Raw genomic sequence first — 17,860 nt, forward strand, 5'->3', positions numbered from 1 at the left:
GTCCAGGTGTTCTCGGTATTCCCTTATATTCTCTGCTTAGTTGTACTACATGACAGAGGGGCAGTCCCCTTGGACCTTGCCGTCGTTTGCACCTGTCAGGTACTTCTCCCCCCTGGGAGTTTTCAGTACGCCGGTCGCGGCTGGTTTCTACATTTCTGTGTAGTCTCACCCGGCTTTTTCATGGCGACTTCTGCATTCCTTATGCATATGGATGTCTGTCAATTTAGTGGTACATCCCGAGCTGCTGTACTTGTCCTCTCTGGGACAATGTATACAGTTTGCTAGTCACTGTTCTTGGAATGGGTAGTTGTCCATGGCCAATGTCCCTTCCCCTATGGTAGTTTCATCTCTCCTTTCCTGGATATTCTGGCTTGCGTTGTCTTCTGGTGGTTCAGCTCCTGGTTCCTTGTGAGCCCATCCCGGGTACTCCTTCTGGAGTCCCTGGTCCCCGTTTATTTGACCACTCAGGTTCTGCATGGCAATCGTTTTTTTGGGGGGATCGGGGCCTGGGTTGATTGTTTCCTTTATGGGTTCAAATAACCTTGTGGTCTTCTTGGGATTCGTGTCTCTTTTCCCATCCTCCCACGTCAAGTACCTGGTATTGAGTGGTTTAGCACAACGGTTTGCAATTCCGCCGTATGGTCTCCTTCGGGAGGGACCTCCTCCTGTTGTAGAACCTTTCCTCCTTAGGCGGTTGGAGTACTCTCCTTCTACTTCCATGTCTTTCAGTCCAGTGTGTCCTGCTGAGATTTCCTGGGCCTGTATCTGGTTCCTTTTTTCCCTGATGCTTCACATGCCCAGAGTTTCCTCTGGTCTTACGCTTCACAGTGATATCTTGTTTTCCGAGGCTCGGGCCTCATCTCCTGTTTTTGGGACGCAGGTCTTACTCTTTTTTTCCTGGCTTTTACCTACAACCCCCTCCTTCTCCAAGGGTTGGCGGTTTCCTCTAGCAACTTGGGTTTTCGCCTTTTAAATAGGGCGCATAACTTCATCATCTGCCTTGCGGTGAGGGGAGACCTGCTCCCTTCACAGGTGAGCCTTGCTATTGCTTCACTCACTCGTTTGGCTTCCAGTACTTCCTTGTTTCCTTTCTCCCCTGGCCTGTCAGGGGTTGGCCACAGTTTTTTTTTTGCTCTTTGGGTCTGAGACAATTTAGAGCGTTAGGTAGTCCCAACACGCGGTGCTGTCCTAATTTTTTCTCCAGCCCTTGGCTGAGCTCGGTGTTCCCTTTTGCCGCCTTCTTGCATTTGGGATTTTCTTCCAGGCATTTTTCCTGGGGTGCTGACAGTCTTCTCTGATTCTTCCTTGAGGTTTCTTCCTTGTTATGGAACCTCTTGCCCATTCCGTGTTTTCTACTGTTGGGTCACATGGTTCTCCTGCACCTGTATACCCAACTGGTGGCATGGCTGTTCTTTTCCCACCCTCGGGGACTGCTTTGGGACGTCCCATGGTGCTGTGTCCCCCAATGCCATGCACGAGAAAATTGGATTTTTTGTACTCACCGTAAAATCCTTTTCTCGTAGTAGGCATTGGGGGACACAGATCCCACCCTATGTTTTTACTTCCGATTTTCCGGGCTGGTCTCTTGATCTTTCCTGGTACGGGAGTTGTTGGTTCCTTGCTTTTTTTCTCTCTCCTACTGCTTTTTGTACAAACTGAATAGCCTTGTGCCTGTGGAGAGGGTATAGCCCAACGGGGAGGAACCAACACTTTTTGTGTCTAGTGCCTCCTAGTGGTAGTTGGACATATACCCATGGTGCTGTGTCCCCCAATGCCTACTACGAGAAAAGGATTTTACGGTGAGTACAAAAAATCAAATTTTCTACAATGGGCCGCCCGTTCCACAAATTGGGGAAGGCACACGGGCGGCTTCCGTTTTTTGCAGATCCGCGGTTTGAGGACCACAAAAAAAAAAATGGGACAGTCGTGTGCATGAGGCCTAAGGGGAACTATACTTACCTGCGCCCCGCCGATTGGCTCTATGAGCCATGGGCTGGCTTTAACCACCTCAGCTCCCCTAGCTTAAACCCCCTTAATGACCAGACCACTTTTTACACTTCTGACCTACACTACTTTCACCGTTTATTTCTCGGTCATACAACTTACCACCCAAATGAATTTTACCTCCTTTTCTTCTCACTAATAGAGCTTTCATTTAGTGGTATTTCATTGCTGCTGACATTTTTACTTTTTTTATTAATCGAAATTTTTGCAAATAAAAGGACATTTTTCACTTTCAGTTGTAAAATTTTTCAAAAAAAAACGACATTTCTATATAAATTTTTCTCTAAATTTATTGTTCTACATGTCTTTGATAAAAAAAAATGTTTGGGTAAAAAAAATTGGTTTGGGTAAAAGTTATAGCGTTTATAAACTATGGTACAAAAATGTGAATTTCCGCTTTTTGAAGCAGCTCTGACTTTGAGCACCTGTCATGTTTCCTGAGGTTCTACAATGGCCAGACAGTGCAAACACCCCACAAATGACCCCATTTCGGAAAGTAGACACCCTAAGGTATTCGCTGATGGGCATAGTGAGTTCATAGAACACTTTTTTTTTTGTCACAAGTTAGCGGAAAATGATTTTTATTTTATTTATTTTTTTTACAAAGTCTCATATTCCACTAACTTGCGACAAAAAATAAAAACTTGCATGAACTCGCCATGCCCATCACGAAATACCTTGGGGTGTCTTCTTTCCAAAATAGGGTCACTTGTGGGGTAGTTATACTGCCCTGGCATTTTAGGGGCCCTAATGCGTGAGAAGTAGTTTGAATTCCAAATGTGTAAAAACGAGATTTTTGTATAACTTAACAGTAAAATCTCTTTCTCGCTCTTCCTTGGGGGACACAGGAAACCTTGGGTATAGCTCATCTCCATAGGAGGGGTGACACTAAGTGAAAGACTGTTAAGCCCCTCCTCCAGCAGCTATACCCTCAGCCTGGAGCGAGCGACTACCAGTTATGTGCCCAAGTAGTTAAAACAAAGGCAAGGATCAACCAAATTAACACAAACAAGTCAAAACTCCCGTCAGGGCAACCAAAACAATGGGTGGGTGCTGTGTCCCCCAAGGAAGAGCGAGAAAGAGATTTTACTGGTAAGTTATACAAAAATCTTGTTTTCTCGCCCAATTCCTTGGGGGACACAGGAAACCTTGGGACGTTCAAAAGCAGTCCACAAATAGGGAGGGACCACAACCCAAGAAGAATTAAAGCACCATAGGCATTAAGGCACCACCGCCTGCAAGACCAGGCGGCCCAAAGCAGCATCCGCCGATGCATAAGTGTTCACCTTGTAGAACTTGGTGAAAGTGTGCAAAGAAGACCAGGTGGCCGCCTTACACAATTGTTCAGCCGAAGATCGATTTCGCTGAGCCCAGGAAGCCCCGACCGCTCTGGTAGAATGAGCGGTAACACCAAAAGGCGGCTCCCTGCCCTTAGCACGGTAAGCCTCAGCAATAGCCATCTTGATAAAGCGGGCGGAGAACCACCTTGTCCTGGTGAAAAACCAAGAGGGGTTCTACGCAAGAAAGTGCCGCCAATTCAGACACACGCTGAAGAGACGTGATGGCAACGAGGAAAAAAACTTTGCAAGACAACAAGCGAAGGGAAACCCTGCGCAGAGGCTCGAAAGGAGAAGATTGGAGAGCCGTCAGCACAACATTAAGATCCCAAGATGGAACGGGAGCGCGATACGGGGGAGCATAGTGAGCAACCCCCTGAAGAAAAGTCTTAACTGGACCGAGCGGAGCCAGAGGTCGCTGAAAAAGGATCGAAAGCGCTGAGATCTGACCCTTTAGGGTACTGAGACCCAAACCCAAGTCCAGACCAGACTGCAAGAAGGATAAAATCGTGGGGAGAGAAAACCGAAGGGGATGAACATCTAAGGTCTCGCAGAAATTCAAATAGGCCCGCCAGGTTCGGTAATAAATCCTGGACGATGCCGGTTTACGCGCACGAATCATGGTACGGACCACGTCAGCAGAAAACCCCCGCCGCGTTAGGACCGCGGTTTCAATAGCCACGCCGCTAAACGTAGCGACCCTAAATGCTGGTGGAAGATCGGCCCTTGAGAGAGGAGGTCTTCTCTTAGAGGCAGAGGCAAGGGGGCGTCTGCCAGGAGCAACATAAGGTCGGCGTATCAAGGACGACGAGGCCAATCCGGGGCTATTAGGATCGCAGGCGTGCCCTCCGCCGCGATCTTCCGAAGGACTCGTGGAAGAAGAGGCAGGGGCGGAAAAACGTAGAGGAGAGAGAACTCCGTCCAGGGAAGGACGAGCGCGTCCGCGCCGTAAGCGTCCGGATCCTTGGTTCTGGCCATGAAGGTGGGGAGCTTGTGGTTGAATCTGGAGGCCATGAGATCCACGTCCGGACGACCCCAACGGAGGCAAAGAGACTCGAAGACGTCGGGGTGCAGAGACCACTCGCCCGGGTCGATCGTCGTCCGGCTGAGGAAATCCGCCGCCCAATTGTCCACCCCCGGGATGTAAATGGCCGAAATGGCTGGAACATGAACTTCCGCCCAGCGAAGGATTAGAGACACCTCCCTCATTGCCGCCGCGCTGCGAGTGCCCCCTTGATGATTTATGTATGCCACAGCCTACACGAACAGGGTGACCCTGAAGCAGCGAAGTCCAATGCCGGAGTGAGAGGAGAACCGCCCTCAGCTGCAGAACGTTGATCGGCAGTTTGGACTCCGATGGAGACCAAGTGCCTTGTACGGACCGAGGAGGAAACCCCCCCCCCCCCCCAACACCGCAGACTGGAATCGGTGGTAATCACCAACCAAGTTATCGGTAGGAAGGACTTCCCTTGGAGAGGGGTCCGTAACCACCAGAGTAGAGAGGAGCGAACCTGGGGGGGGAAGGGGAAAGTGCTGAACCAGACTTTCCTGGGACTTGTCCCATGCGGACAGAATGGCAGTCTGAAAGGTGCGGGAGTGATACTGCGCGTAGGGGATTGCTTCGAAACAGGACACCATCTGTCCCAAGACCCGCATGCTGAACCGGAAAGAAGGACGGCGGTGGTTCAGAAGGCTCCGAACCGACCGATGAAGGAGCTGGCGCTTCTCTGACGGAAGCCGAACCTCCGCTGCATCTGTATCCAGCAGCATCCCCAGAAAGATCAGTTGCCTGGATGGAAAAAGAGCGGATTTGGGAAGATTGATAATCCAACTGAACCGGCGTAAGGTTTGTAGCGAGAGGTCCACACTGGCAGATGTCAGTGACAGAGAGGGTGCCTTGATAAGGAGATCGTCCAAATATAGAAGAAGAAAAACTCCCCTGGAACGAAGTAAGGCGAGGACAGGGGCTAGGACCTTTGTGAAAACGCGAGGGGCCGTCGCCAGCCCGAAGGGGAGGGCAACGAACTGGTAGTGGTCGGACCCCACTGCAAAGCGCAGAAAGCACTGATGACACCGAGCGATTGGAATATGAAGGTAGGCGTCCTGGATGTCGATAGAGGCCAGGAACTCCCCTTTTTCCAGAGAGGCCACCACCGACCTGAGAGACTCCATCCGGAACCGCTGAAGACGAAGGAAACGGTTTAACCGTTTTAGATCCAGAATGGGACGAACCGAGCCTTCTTTTTTGGGGACCACAAAAAGGTTCGAATAGAACCTTTGAATCTTTCCTCCATAGGAACCGGAGCGATGACCCCTTTGTCCAGAAGGGTACGAGTGGCAGTAAAGAAATCGGCCGCCCCTTGGGGATCCCGAGGAACCCGGGAGCGAAAGAACCGAACTGGGGGGAGGGACGCAAACTCGAGTTTGTACCCGGAAGACACCACCTCGAGAGCCCAGGCATCGGAGACGTGCGCCTGCCAGAAGTCCCAGAACAGGAGGAGACGTCCCCCCACCCGGGTGGGGGCGCATCTTCAGGTAGGGTTCTGCTTGGTCGCGGGAGGGCGAGCAGGCTGTGACTTGCGCCAGGAGGGCTGGGTCCGAAAAAAAGGTTTCTTACGTCTGTCTTGGACAGGGTTAGAGGATGGACCTGAAGTGGTGCGAGGTGTGGGAGCCCTGCGGGAAGACCTGAAGCGAGAAAAGGTGGGACGGCCTCGAGTGGTGCTCCTAGTCCTGGATTGGGGAAGATGTGTACTCTTCCCTCCCGTGGCTTCAGAGATGATTTCATCCAAGCGGGTCCCGAACAATCGAGAACCAGTGAAGGGAAGGCCAGTAAGAGACCGCTTTGACGTGGCGTCCGCCGTCCAAACCTTTAACCAAAGCTCCCTTCTAGCCGAAACGGCCAGGGCAGATGAACGGGCTATGAGAGCCCCCGCATCCAGGGATGCCTCACAGACAAATTTTCCGGCTTGAACGATAAGTTGGGCCAGAGCCCGGAGATCCTGAATAGGGACGTCGGATTCAAGCTCCTGATCCAGCTGAGACGCCCATTCTGAAACCGCTTTTCCAGCCCAAGCGGAGGCAAAGACCGGCCTGAGGGCGGAATCGGAGGCTGCAAAGATACCCTTTGTAATGGCCTCTATCCGGCGATCTTCAGTGGATTGTAAGGAAGAACCATCTGCAACGGGAATAGCCGTGCTTTTGGACAAACGGGCCACAGGGGGGGTCGACTTTAGGTGGTGACGCCCAGTTTGTAATGCAATCCGCCGGGAATGGATAACAGATATCCAACTTCTTAGGCGGGGTAAAACGGGCATCAGGACGGGCCCAGGCCTTAGAAACCACCGACGAGAAGTCAGCGTGGAGGAGAAAAACCGCAGACGCCTGTTTTTGGCGAAAAAAGGAAACACTGGTCTTTTCAGAATTAGGAGGGTCATCGTGAATCTTAAAGGTATCACGGATATTGTTAATAAGATGGCCCACGGCAGAAGCCAGCTTTGAAGGCAAGGCCGAGTCCATATCCCAATCAGAATCGGCTAGTTCCCCTTCAGAGGGCATATCCTGTAATGAGGAAGTACCCGACTGAGGGCGCACCCTTGGGGGGTGATACCGAAGCATCCGAGGATGATAGGTGCTCCGCCCTGGACCGCTTCTGGGGTTGACGGGCTCTGGAGGTGTCGCCTGGAGAGAGGGACTCAGACGGGTCAGCTAAGGTAGTGGACCCGGAGGGCCCAGCAGGGGAATTATCCGGCTGCGGTAAGGGCAATGCATCTGCAAGGCGGCCCACAACATTAGTGAGACTGACCACAACCTGGGAAAGGGATCTAGCCCAGTCATGGGGATCCAAGAGGCCAGGGGGTGACACAGGAGATGGCGGACCCTGTAATGGGGCTTTGCAAGCCGAGCAATGCGGGTCAGGCTGCCCTTGAGGAAGGGGTGCCTTACATGCGGTGCAGGTATGATACCAAGGACCAGCAGGCACTGAGGGGTCAGACATGTTGGCTGGAAGTAATATACAAAACGTCCAGGCCAGAGGGCTGCAGTGCTAGAAGGGGTCAACAGTCCTACCAGGTCACAGTGGGAGCAGACGGCACAGCAGCGGCAACAGCAGCGGTCCTCAGAGCCCTGAGGTAATCCGTCCTGAGAGCAGGCAGGCACGAAGAGGAGGCGGGGCTAGTGAGGAGCGGGAAGACGTCCGCCCCTTGACTGAAGCCTAACATGTACAGTGGAAACGGAACGAAGCTCCGCCCACTGATGAAACTTTTCGCGCGCGCGATTCAAAATATTACATGCCGCCGAAAAACCCACAGAATAATGTCCCCCGTTCACCTCCATATAAGCGGAGGCGAACGCACACCGGTGGCCGGACAAGAGCGTCAGTTGAACACAGCCGCAGTACACGTGCGCCTGCTATCCAGAAGCTGATAACGAAAGGCGGCCCACGGCCGCCGCACCTGAGGTAAACTGCGCTGTAACCCTCCCCCTCGAGCATCGCTCCGCTTTGCCCCACACACAAAGGAGCCGCAGGACTCACAGCTAAGAGAGCTGTAAAATGTAATCGACATGAAGGTCAGGCAGAGGGGACAGCAGGATCAGGCCCTAACGGGGGGGGGGGGGAGGGGGGGTAGGAACGGCTGGCACAGCCACCTCACCATTCAACGTTTTCACCCTCTGTCCATCCAGCAGGGACGCCCCTTCAGCCACTGGCACCGAAGTGGCAGGGAGCTGGAGAGGGGCTTGCAGGTGGGCGACCCTTGTGCTGGCGGGATGCAGGGGAGCTGGGCTGCCCTGGTCCTCCTTTTCTTCTGTGGGGGAGGCAGCAGTGCGGATAACCGGGAAAACAGAGAGGTCTATTGCGACTCTGTTGTCCCTGTTGAAAAAAAGCAAAGAAATTGAAAAATAAAAAAATAAAAAATAAAATTTTTAGCAAAGACAGCTCTGCAGTGCAGAGAGTGTCTTGCCTCCTTGACACTAAGCAAAAAAACTGGTAGTCGCTCGCTCCAGGCTGAGGGTATAGCTGCTGGAGGAGGGGCTTAACAGTCTTTCACTTAGTGTCACGCCTCCTATGGAGATGAGCTATACCCCAAGGTCTTCTGTGTCCCCCAAGGAATTGGGCGAGAAAAATAATTTAACCAAAAGTTGTGCTTTTGGTGGGCTTTGAATTAATGGTGGTCTGTGCATGACACTATTATGGGGGATCTGTGGATGGCACTGTTATGGGGGATCTGTGGATGGCACTGTTATGGGGATCTGTGGATGGTACTGCTATGGGGTGGGATATCTGTGGATGGCATTGTTATGGGGTAGGGGGATCTGTGGATGGCATTGTTATGAGGTGGGGGATCTGTGGATGGAACTGTTATGGGGTGGGATATCTGTGGATGGTACTGCTATGGGGTGGGATATCTGTGGATGGCATTGTTATGGGGTGGGGGGATTTGTGGATGGCATTGTTATGGGGTGGGGGATCTGTGGATGGTGCTGTTATGGGGGGATCTGTGGATGGTGCTGTTATGGGGGATCGGTGGATGGCACTGTTATGGGGATCTATGGATGGCACTGTTATGGGGGATCTGTGGATGGCACTGTTATGGGGGATCTGTGGATGGCACTGTTATGGGGGATCTGTGGATGGCACTGTTATGGGGGATCTGTGGATGGCACTGTTATGGGGGATCTGTGGATGGCACTGTTATGGGGGATCTGTGGATGGCACTGTTATGGGGATCTGTGGATGGTACTGCTATGGGGTGGGGGGATCTGTGGATGGCATTGTTATGGGGTGGGGGATCTGTGGATGGAACTGTTATGGGGTGGGATATCTGTGGATAGTACTGCTATGGGGTGGGAGATCTGTGGATGGAACTGTTATGGGGTGGGAGATCTGTGGATGGAACTGCTATGGGGTGGGATATCTGTGGATGGCATTGTTATGAGGTGGGGGATCTGTGGATGGAACTGTTATGGGGGGGATCTGTGGATGACACTGCTATATGTCATCCACAGATCCCCCTCATAACAGTGTCCCCCAATACACCGGGCCCCGCCGCTCACCGAAGTATTTATAAACGTGAATCCTTATCCTGTTATTAAGTTGAACTAACGCTGCGCTCTCCCATGTTCCCCTGTATCCCCACAGCACTTACGAACACGCTTCCATAGCAGGCAGAGCGGACGGCACCAGTAACGTCACTCACTGACGTCGCGCGTCTGCTCCTCCTGCTTCATTCATAAAGTGGGCGGAGCAGGCGCTCGACGTCAGTGAGTGACGTTACTGGTGCCGTCCGCTCTGCCTGCTATTGAAGCTTAAGTAAGTGCTATGGGGATACAGGGGAACATGGGAGAGGGCAGCGTTAGTTCAACTTAATAACAGGATAAGGATTTATAAATACTTTGGTGAGCGGCGGGGCCCGGTGTAAGAGTACAGTGACTGCACCGGGCCCCGCCCCTAGTTATGGACTCCAGCCCCTCCTCTCTCCCGGCTCATACATAGCAGTCTGCGATGCTGCATCTTTGCCGGGCCGCAAAGATATTCATTGCGGGCCGCATGTTTGACACCCATGCCCCAAGGTATTCCGTGATGGGCATGGCGAGTTCATAGATGATTTTTTTTTTTTTGGCACAAGTTAGCGGAAATTTATATATATTTTCTTTTTCTCACAAAGTCTCCCTTTCCGCTAACTTGTGACAAAAAATAAAATCTCCCACGGACTCCATATGCCCCTCAGCGAATACGTTGGGGTGTCTACTTTCCAAAATGGGGTCACATGTGGGGTATTTATACTGCCCTGGTATTTTAGGGGCCCTAAAGCATGAGAAGTCTGGAATATTAATGTCTAAAAAATTTTACGCATTTGGATTCCGTGAGGGGTATGGTGAGTTCATGTGAGATTTTATTTTTTGTCACGAGTTAGTGGAATATGAGACTTTGTAAGAAAAAACAAAAAATAATCAATTTCCGCTAACTTTTGACATAAAAAAAAATAATCTTCTATGAACTCGCCATGCCCCTCAAAAGTGATTTTTATAGCGCCACTGCGATTTTACGGTGTTTTTGCAGTGATCAGAAAAAAATTCTGTCACTGCGGTGGGGCGGACTGAACGCAAGTGTGCAAAATGCGGAAAGTACATTGCCGGTGTCCGTGTTTTGCTGATCCGCGGTGTCCGTGTTTTGCGGATCCGTGGATCCGCTAAATACATACGAACGTCTGAATGGAGCCTTACAGGGGGGTGATCAATAACAGGGGGGTGATCAGGGAGTCTATATGGGGTGATCACCCCCCTGTAAGGCTCCATTCAGACGTCCGTATGTGTTTTGCGGATCTGTAGGTCCGCAAAACACATACGGACGTCTGAATGTACCCTTACAGGGGGGTGATCAATGACAGGGGGGTGATCAGGGAGTCTATATGGGGTGATCAGAGGTTAATAAGTGACAGGGTGGGGGGGGAGTAGTGTAGTGTGGTGCTACTTTACAGAGCTGTCTGTGTCCTCTGGTGGTCGATCCAAGCAAAAGGGACCACCAGAGGACCAGGTAGCAGGTATATTAGACGCCGTTATCAAAACAGCGTCTAATATACCATTCAGGGGTTAAAAAAAAAATCGCATCTACAGCCTACCAGCGAACGATCGGCGCTGGCAGGCTGCAGATCCACTCGTTTACCTTCGGTTCCTGTGAACGTGCGCGCGTTCACATGAAATCTCGCCTCTCGCAAGAGGACGCGGCGGCGCGTCCAAGAGGAATAACAGGGCTGCCGCCAGGACGCAATCCTGCGTACGGCGGTCCTGTAGTGGTAAATACACTTCCAATGCCTGAATGTAAACCTGGATGGGGTCACGTGCACCACTACAGCCAATGACCGGCCTCAGCTGTGACTTGTATCGCAGGAGCTAGGTTATGTGCAACTTGAGAACACGTCACCGCTGTGGCCGTCCTTTGCAGGAGTGCACGTGATTCTGTCTGTAAATGAAGTTTACAAGTGGGGACCAGTAAAGACAGTGGTAGACCCACAGAGCCAAAGCAGGGGAGTATAGATTTCTTCACAGGTCCTGCTGAGAGGAGGGGAATTTAATAAAAAAAATACCCTGAACAACCCCTTTAAAGGTTCTAATGAATCACTTTGCAGTTCTACTAAGTGATATAAATTTGCGCACAGTTTGGGACCCAAATCTCTGAAACTTTCACCAATAGCAGATCTTACATTTTTATAGTAGTCCACAAAGCTGATCTCACTTCCATCTGACTTCTTAAATGTAGACTCCGGAGTCATGTTCCAGGCGATTTCATCTATACGGTAGGTTTTATTGTTGTATCTGCCGAAAAGTAGGTGGTGTTTTAGACCAATGCTCACAACTCAAAATATGGATTATGGTATATTAAAATCTGTCAGCCTCTAGCATCAGACATTTCTCATGTGGATGTCTCTGGACAGTAATACATGCTGTGAGGTCTGGATCCCCCCCTCCCCCAATGATACAGAGAACGATGTGAGGCCTGTGTGTCCAGGATGCTGCTGTCTCCACTAGCTATTATCCACAGCTTGATCCCTAGACTGATTTTTACTAACTCCTGCAGCTAATGAGGGATGTCCTCTCCCTTGTACTGACAGACATGGATGCAGAGGAGTGCACGATATCCCCTACAGAGTGTGTCATAGGTATGCTGCTTTCTCACACGGTTTGGAGAAAGAAAAAGGCAGATTATGGAGCAGGGCTGTCTTCATGAGAAAATTACTTTCAAAAGAATTTCCTCTTAAAACTAGTTCTGCAAATATGCAGTTTTTTATATCTAAAAGAGTTGGACAATGATGAAGATGGCCGCCATTACAGCCAGCAGCTTTTCACATGGCGAAAAAAAGGCAATCTGTGAGTGAGCAACAAAAGTGATCTTCTATTCAGTACACAACGCAACTGGGCTACTTGTACAGCTCCAACAGAGATCGCTGATCTGCATTAGAGCTCAAATTTCCTTAAAGGGGTTGTCTCACTTCAGGAAATAGCATTTTTCATGTAGATCATGGCTCAGCAGCAACTTTTGGCACTCCAGCTGCTGCGAAACTACAACTCCCAGCATGCACACTTGATCAGCTGTTTTTCTAACTCCCCTAGAAGTGAAAGAAGGATTCGGGGAGTTGTAGTTTCAGGACAGCTGGAGTGCCAGTGGTTGTTCATCCCTGATAAAGGTATTTCAAGTGCTTTTTCAGCAAACAAACCACTGTCTCGGGCACTGCAGCTTGGCTAAGCTGAATTGAATGGGGCTGAGCTGCTATGACTACCTGTGGGAGACAAGTGATGCGGTTCATGGAATAAAGCCGCCAAAGTGTTTTTAAATTCTGGGCAGCCCCTATCAAATGCCACCTTCCCACCCATAAGGCCACAATTGGCCAAGTTTGCTTTGCAGCATAGATGGATGTTAACCCTTTTGGAAGGAGCAATGTCAGCCACATTGGTGGTCACCCAAAAAATTGGATTTTTTGTACTCCCCGTAAAATCCTTTTCTCGTAGTAGGCATTGAGGGACACAGCACCATGGTATATGTCCAACTACCACTAGGAGGCGACACTAGACATAAAAATTGTTGGCTCCTCCTCGTTGGGCTATACCCTCTCCACAGACACTAGGCAGATCAGTTTGTACCAAAAGCAGTAGGAGAGAGAAGAAAGGTAAGGAACCAACAACTCCCGTACGGGAAAGATCAAGAGACCAGCCCGGAGAAGTGGAAGTAAAACAACATAGGGAGGGATCTGTGTCCCCCAATGCCTACTACGAGAAAAGGATTTTACGGTGAGTACAAAAAATCTAATTTTCTCGTGCATGGCATTGGGGACACAGCACCATGGAACGTCCCAAAGCAGTCCCCGAGGGTGGGAAGAACAACCATGCCACCTGTTGGGCATACAGGTGCGGGAGAACCATGTGACCCAACAGGAGAAAAGCACAGAATAGGCAGGAAGCCACATAACCAGGGAGAAACTCCAAGGAGGCCACAGTGACGACTGCCGCACCCCAGGACAAATGTCTGGGAGAAGGTCCCAAATGCAAGACGAAGGCAAAGGAACACCCAGCTCAGCCGAAGGCTGGAGGGAAAGTAGGACAGCATTGCGTATCGGATCTACCTAACATCCCAATTGTCTCAGGCGAAAGCACAAACACCCTGAGGTCAACCCCTGAAGGGCCAGGGGAGCAAGGGAAATTGGAATCACTGAAGGCCAAACGAGAGAGTGAAGCCAAAGCAAGGCTCACATGTGAGTGGAGCCGGTCCTACCCTCACCGCAAAGCAGGTGAAAAAGTTAAGCACCCTATTGAAAGGAAAAGATCCCAAAGGCGCTAAGGGAAACCGCAAACCCCAGGAAGGGGAAGGAGTTGTAAGTAAAAACCAGGAAAAGATAAAAGACAAGACCTGTATCCCCAACCAGGAGACGAGGAACGAGCCTCTGAAAACAAAATATCACTGAGAAGCGCAAGACCGGAGAAACTCCGGCCAAATGAAGTATCAGGGAGATGCAGGCCCAGGAAATCTCAGCAGGGACACACTGGACTGAGGGACATGGGAGGAGAAGAAGAGCACCCCCAACAGACTAAGGAGGAAGGTTCTACAAACAGGAGGAAGTCCCTCCCGAAGGAGACCATAAGGTGGAAATGCAAACCGTAGCACTAAACCACACAACACCAGGTACCTAACGTGGGAGTATGGGAAGATAGACACGAATCCCAAGAGGTCCACAAGGCTATTGGAACCCGCAAGGGGAACAATCAAACCAGGCCCCTCCCGAACAACGATAATCCTACAGAATCTGTGTGGTCAAATGAACGAGGGCAGGGACTCCAGAAAGGAGTACCCGCAATGGGCTCACAAGGAACCATGAAATGAACCACCAGAGGACAACAAAAAAAACAGAATATCCAAGAAAAAATGAAAAGAACCACCATACGGGAAGGAATTGGCCATGGACAACTAGCCATTCAAAGAATAGTGGCTAGCAAACTGCATACATTGTCCCGGGAAGGGCAAATACAGTGGCTTGGGTTGTACCACTAAAACAACAGACACCCATATGCATAAGGAATGGCTAAGTCGCTATAAAAGAAACGGGAGTGACTACACGAAATGTAGAAACCAGCTGCGACCGACATACAGAAGGCTCCCAGGAGGAGAGAGTACCAGATGGGCGCAGACAATAGCAAGGTCCCAAGGGACTGCCCTCTGACCTGTAGTACAACTAAGCAGAGAATATAAGGGAACACCCGGACCCAAAAGGAACTACGGAACCCTGTCCTATGTCAGAGCAATCAGCAGAAATTCACCTACCAGGCAGGTGTGTGGCGCTCAGTTGTTCTGTCCCTGACTCATCAGGGAGGACGTCCAGCGAGGATATATCGCTGACCCCAGGAGGATTCCGTGTGGCGGAGGACATCCAGTGATGGCCGAAAACCGCTGCAGCGGCCGGTGCTCACCAAGCTACGTATCCCAACAAGGAGAAGATCCAGTGGAGATCATTGTACTCCACCAGGAATGGTCCGCTCTGTAATAGAAAACAAGACGGGTACTCTTTATAATATGGGGAACGCGGAGTGCAGCCGAAAGTAGTATTTGATAGGGATGGCAATAGCAACCCTAGCACAAAAACCAACAACCACCTGGCCATGGTGTAGGGAGCGTGGTTGTATGTGGACCAGCCACCAGATCAGAACAGTTCAGCCATATACTGGGAACACCAGAAGTAGTAATAGACTGACAAGGTGGAGGTGGGGGTTGGGCTGGCCCACCCGTGCCAGATATGGCTACCATGTTCGTGCTGAACCAGGATGGCCGAAAAGGGAAGTAACCAATATCCGCAGCACAAATTAGAGCCCGGGGAAGGAAGCACCCAGTAATACAGAAACTGTATGGGCCACAGATTGCACCATAGGGCCCAGCACGTGGGTACTAAAAATACACGCCTAAAACCGAGGAAAAGTGGCTGCATGTTGCACACTAAGGAGGGTGGAAACAAAGCCACAGCATCCAGGAATGCGACCGCATTTGAAGGGTACAGGTCCTCAACCTGTAAGGTAGAAATACAGCTGTGTAGCGCAGAGATACGACCAGAGAGGTGCAATGGGTACAGCATCTGGAGATGGCAGAGGTACTAGGTCTAAGATTAGAGCGATGTGGCCGCGTGGAGCACCCTAGGACCAGAGAAGTGCAACGGCTGCCACGTTAGCTATGGCACCTATTTCGCAGGGAAGGGAAAAACGAGATTTTTGTATAACTTACCAGTAAAATCTCTTTCTCGCTCTTTCCTTGGGGGACACAGAAGACCTTGGGTATAGCTCATCTCCATAGGAGGCGTGACACTAAGTGAAGACTGTTAAGCCCCTCCTCCACAGCTATACCCTCAGCCTGGAGAGAGAGACTGCCAGTTGCGTGTCCAAGCAGTGAGAAAAGGCAAAGTCCAACAAGGAACCAACAAGCCAACTACCCAACGGGTAACACAAACTCGGAAACCGTGTAGAGAAAAACAACGAATGGGTGGGTGCTGTGTCCCCCAAGGAAAGAGCGAGAAAGAGATTTTACTGGTAAGTTATACAAAAATCTCGTTTTCTCGCCCAGTTTCCTTGGGGGACACAGAAGACCTTGGGACGTTCAAAAGCAGTCCAAAAGGGGAGGGACCACAGCTCCAAGGCGAAGCACCCGAAGGCATCAAGGAACCGCCGCCTGCAGACCCAGGCGGACCAAGGCAGCATATGCCGAAGCCAGAGTATGCACCCTGTAGAACTCTGTAAAGCGTGCAAGGAAGACCTGTGGCCGCCTTGCTCAAATGAATGGCCGAAGCCCAATGCTTCCGGCCCAGAAGGCACCGACCGCTCTGGTGAAATGAACGGTGACAGCAAAGGCAGAATCCTGCCCTCGGTGCGGTAACCTCAGCAATAGCCAATCTGATAAAGCGGAGGAAAACCACCCTGGAGTCCGTCAACTCTAAGCGCGGACCTCCAGGAAACCCAAGAGACCGAACGTCGACAAGAGTCGGAGATCTCCAAGTAAAAACGGCAAGGCCCAAACAACGTCCAAATTGGTGAAGTGTTGAAGCGAAAGGCAAACACCACCTTCAGAAGGAAGGAACGGGATGTAGAACAGCCCTGTCCTGGGAAAAGACAGAAGGCTCAGAACAAAAAGGGGCCATTCAGGCACCCGTCAGAGACACGACTGATACGGAAACACAACTGTACAGGACAGGCGGGGTAGAGAGAACTTCTGTAACGGCTCCAAGGACAAGATTGGAGCGCCGAGAACTCAGTATGTAGTTCCCAGGGCGGTACCGAAGGACAGTACAGAGGAACCAAAGAGCCATTTCGAGTAAGAAGGTCTTGACAGGCCCAGAGGGCCGGGGAACGCTGGAAGAGGAAGAACAGCGCTGACACTTGATACCTCAAGTAAAGGAATCCCAGTCCCAGGTCCAGGCCGGACTGGAAAAAAGACAGAACCATGGGGAGAGAAATTCAGAGTGGGGAATGCACAGCTTCCCACAGAACCCCAGATAAAAAAAACATAAGTCTTACGACAGATCCTGGACGAAATACAGCCAGGAGCGGACAGTAGCGAACCCGCTGGAGTCGCCTGGCAAGCGGGCGAAAAACCAAATGTGATCAGGCGCAGACCAGTAACACGGGCAGAAGGGTCGACAAAACTGGTCCCGTCGGCCCCCGAGCAACGTTGTCCCTATTCACCCGAGTGGGGGAGCAGAAGGACAGACGGAAAGGAACCAAAAGGGTCCGCCCAGCATCCGCCAGATGCCAGGACAAGACAGGCTATAGTCCATGCTGATGTAGCCATGTTCTACAGTCCCGGTGTAGGAGATCAAAGGACAATCTGGACCGAAAGGTAGTCCCCCCAAGTTACCGAGAAGGTAAGTCTACAGCAGGACCATTGTCTTAGAATGGACCACGCAATCTGCACTCAGCGGGAGGACAGAACGCGGTAGACTCGGTAAATAGGCACACAGCTAATACAGCCAGTGTGAACAAGGGAGACAGTACGAGGCCAAAAGGAACACCGGAACCATCCACATGAACAACCATGCTCTCCCCAGAGGGGAGGACAGTAAAGGAACAACCTCTGAAGTCTGGCGGGACAGAAGCCACATCGGAGTGATCTGTACCAAGCGGGAGCCAAACAGAGCCGGCGAGATAAGGTAGTCGAGACAGAGGCCGGCATAACACCCTCCAACCGAACAGAGGAGTGGGCAACAGGGAAGCCATAGGACAGCTCAAAAGCAGAACCCTGCTACACTGTGAGATGCCCGGTTCACCGCCTCGCAGAAGGCGAATACCCTGAAGAACCCAAGGTGGAAGTCCTCCGGACCTGGGTAATCGAGCTCCCAAGAGAAGTTGGGTGACCTTCCCGAGAAAAGCGGCCCGCACCTGGTAGCAGATCAGACTGTAGCGTAGAGGCGCCAAGAGGAAGGACTCATACCACACTACATCCGAAGAGGAGGAAATTGCAGCAGGCAAGGGAACCGCAGTCCTGCCAGGGCCAACGAAGA

The 17,860-nt window shown here is 51.1% G+C and overlaps 1 protein-coding gene across 1 annotated transcript in view; it reads right to left on the reverse strand.

The window, feature by feature from the left end:
- PIWIL1 (piwi like RNA-mediated gene silencing 1) overlaps window positions 1–17,860 on the reverse strand; it is a 135,604-nt gene that overhangs the window by 106,002 nt on the left and 11,742 nt on the right. The window contains exon 8 of the mRNA XM_040422529.1: window positions 11,540–11,651. Within this exon, the coding sequence (XP_040278463.1) occupies window positions 11,540–11,651 (112 nt within the window). The remainder of the gene's footprint in view (window positions 1–11,539; window positions 11,652–17,860) is intronic.

Source organism: Bufo bufo, chromosome 3, assembly GCF_905171765.1.
Source record: "Bufo bufo chromosome 3, aBufBuf1.1, whole genome shotgun sequence".
NCBI classification, from domain to species: domain Eukaryota; kingdom Metazoa; phylum Chordata; class Amphibia; order Anura; family Bufonidae; genus Bufo; species Bufo bufo.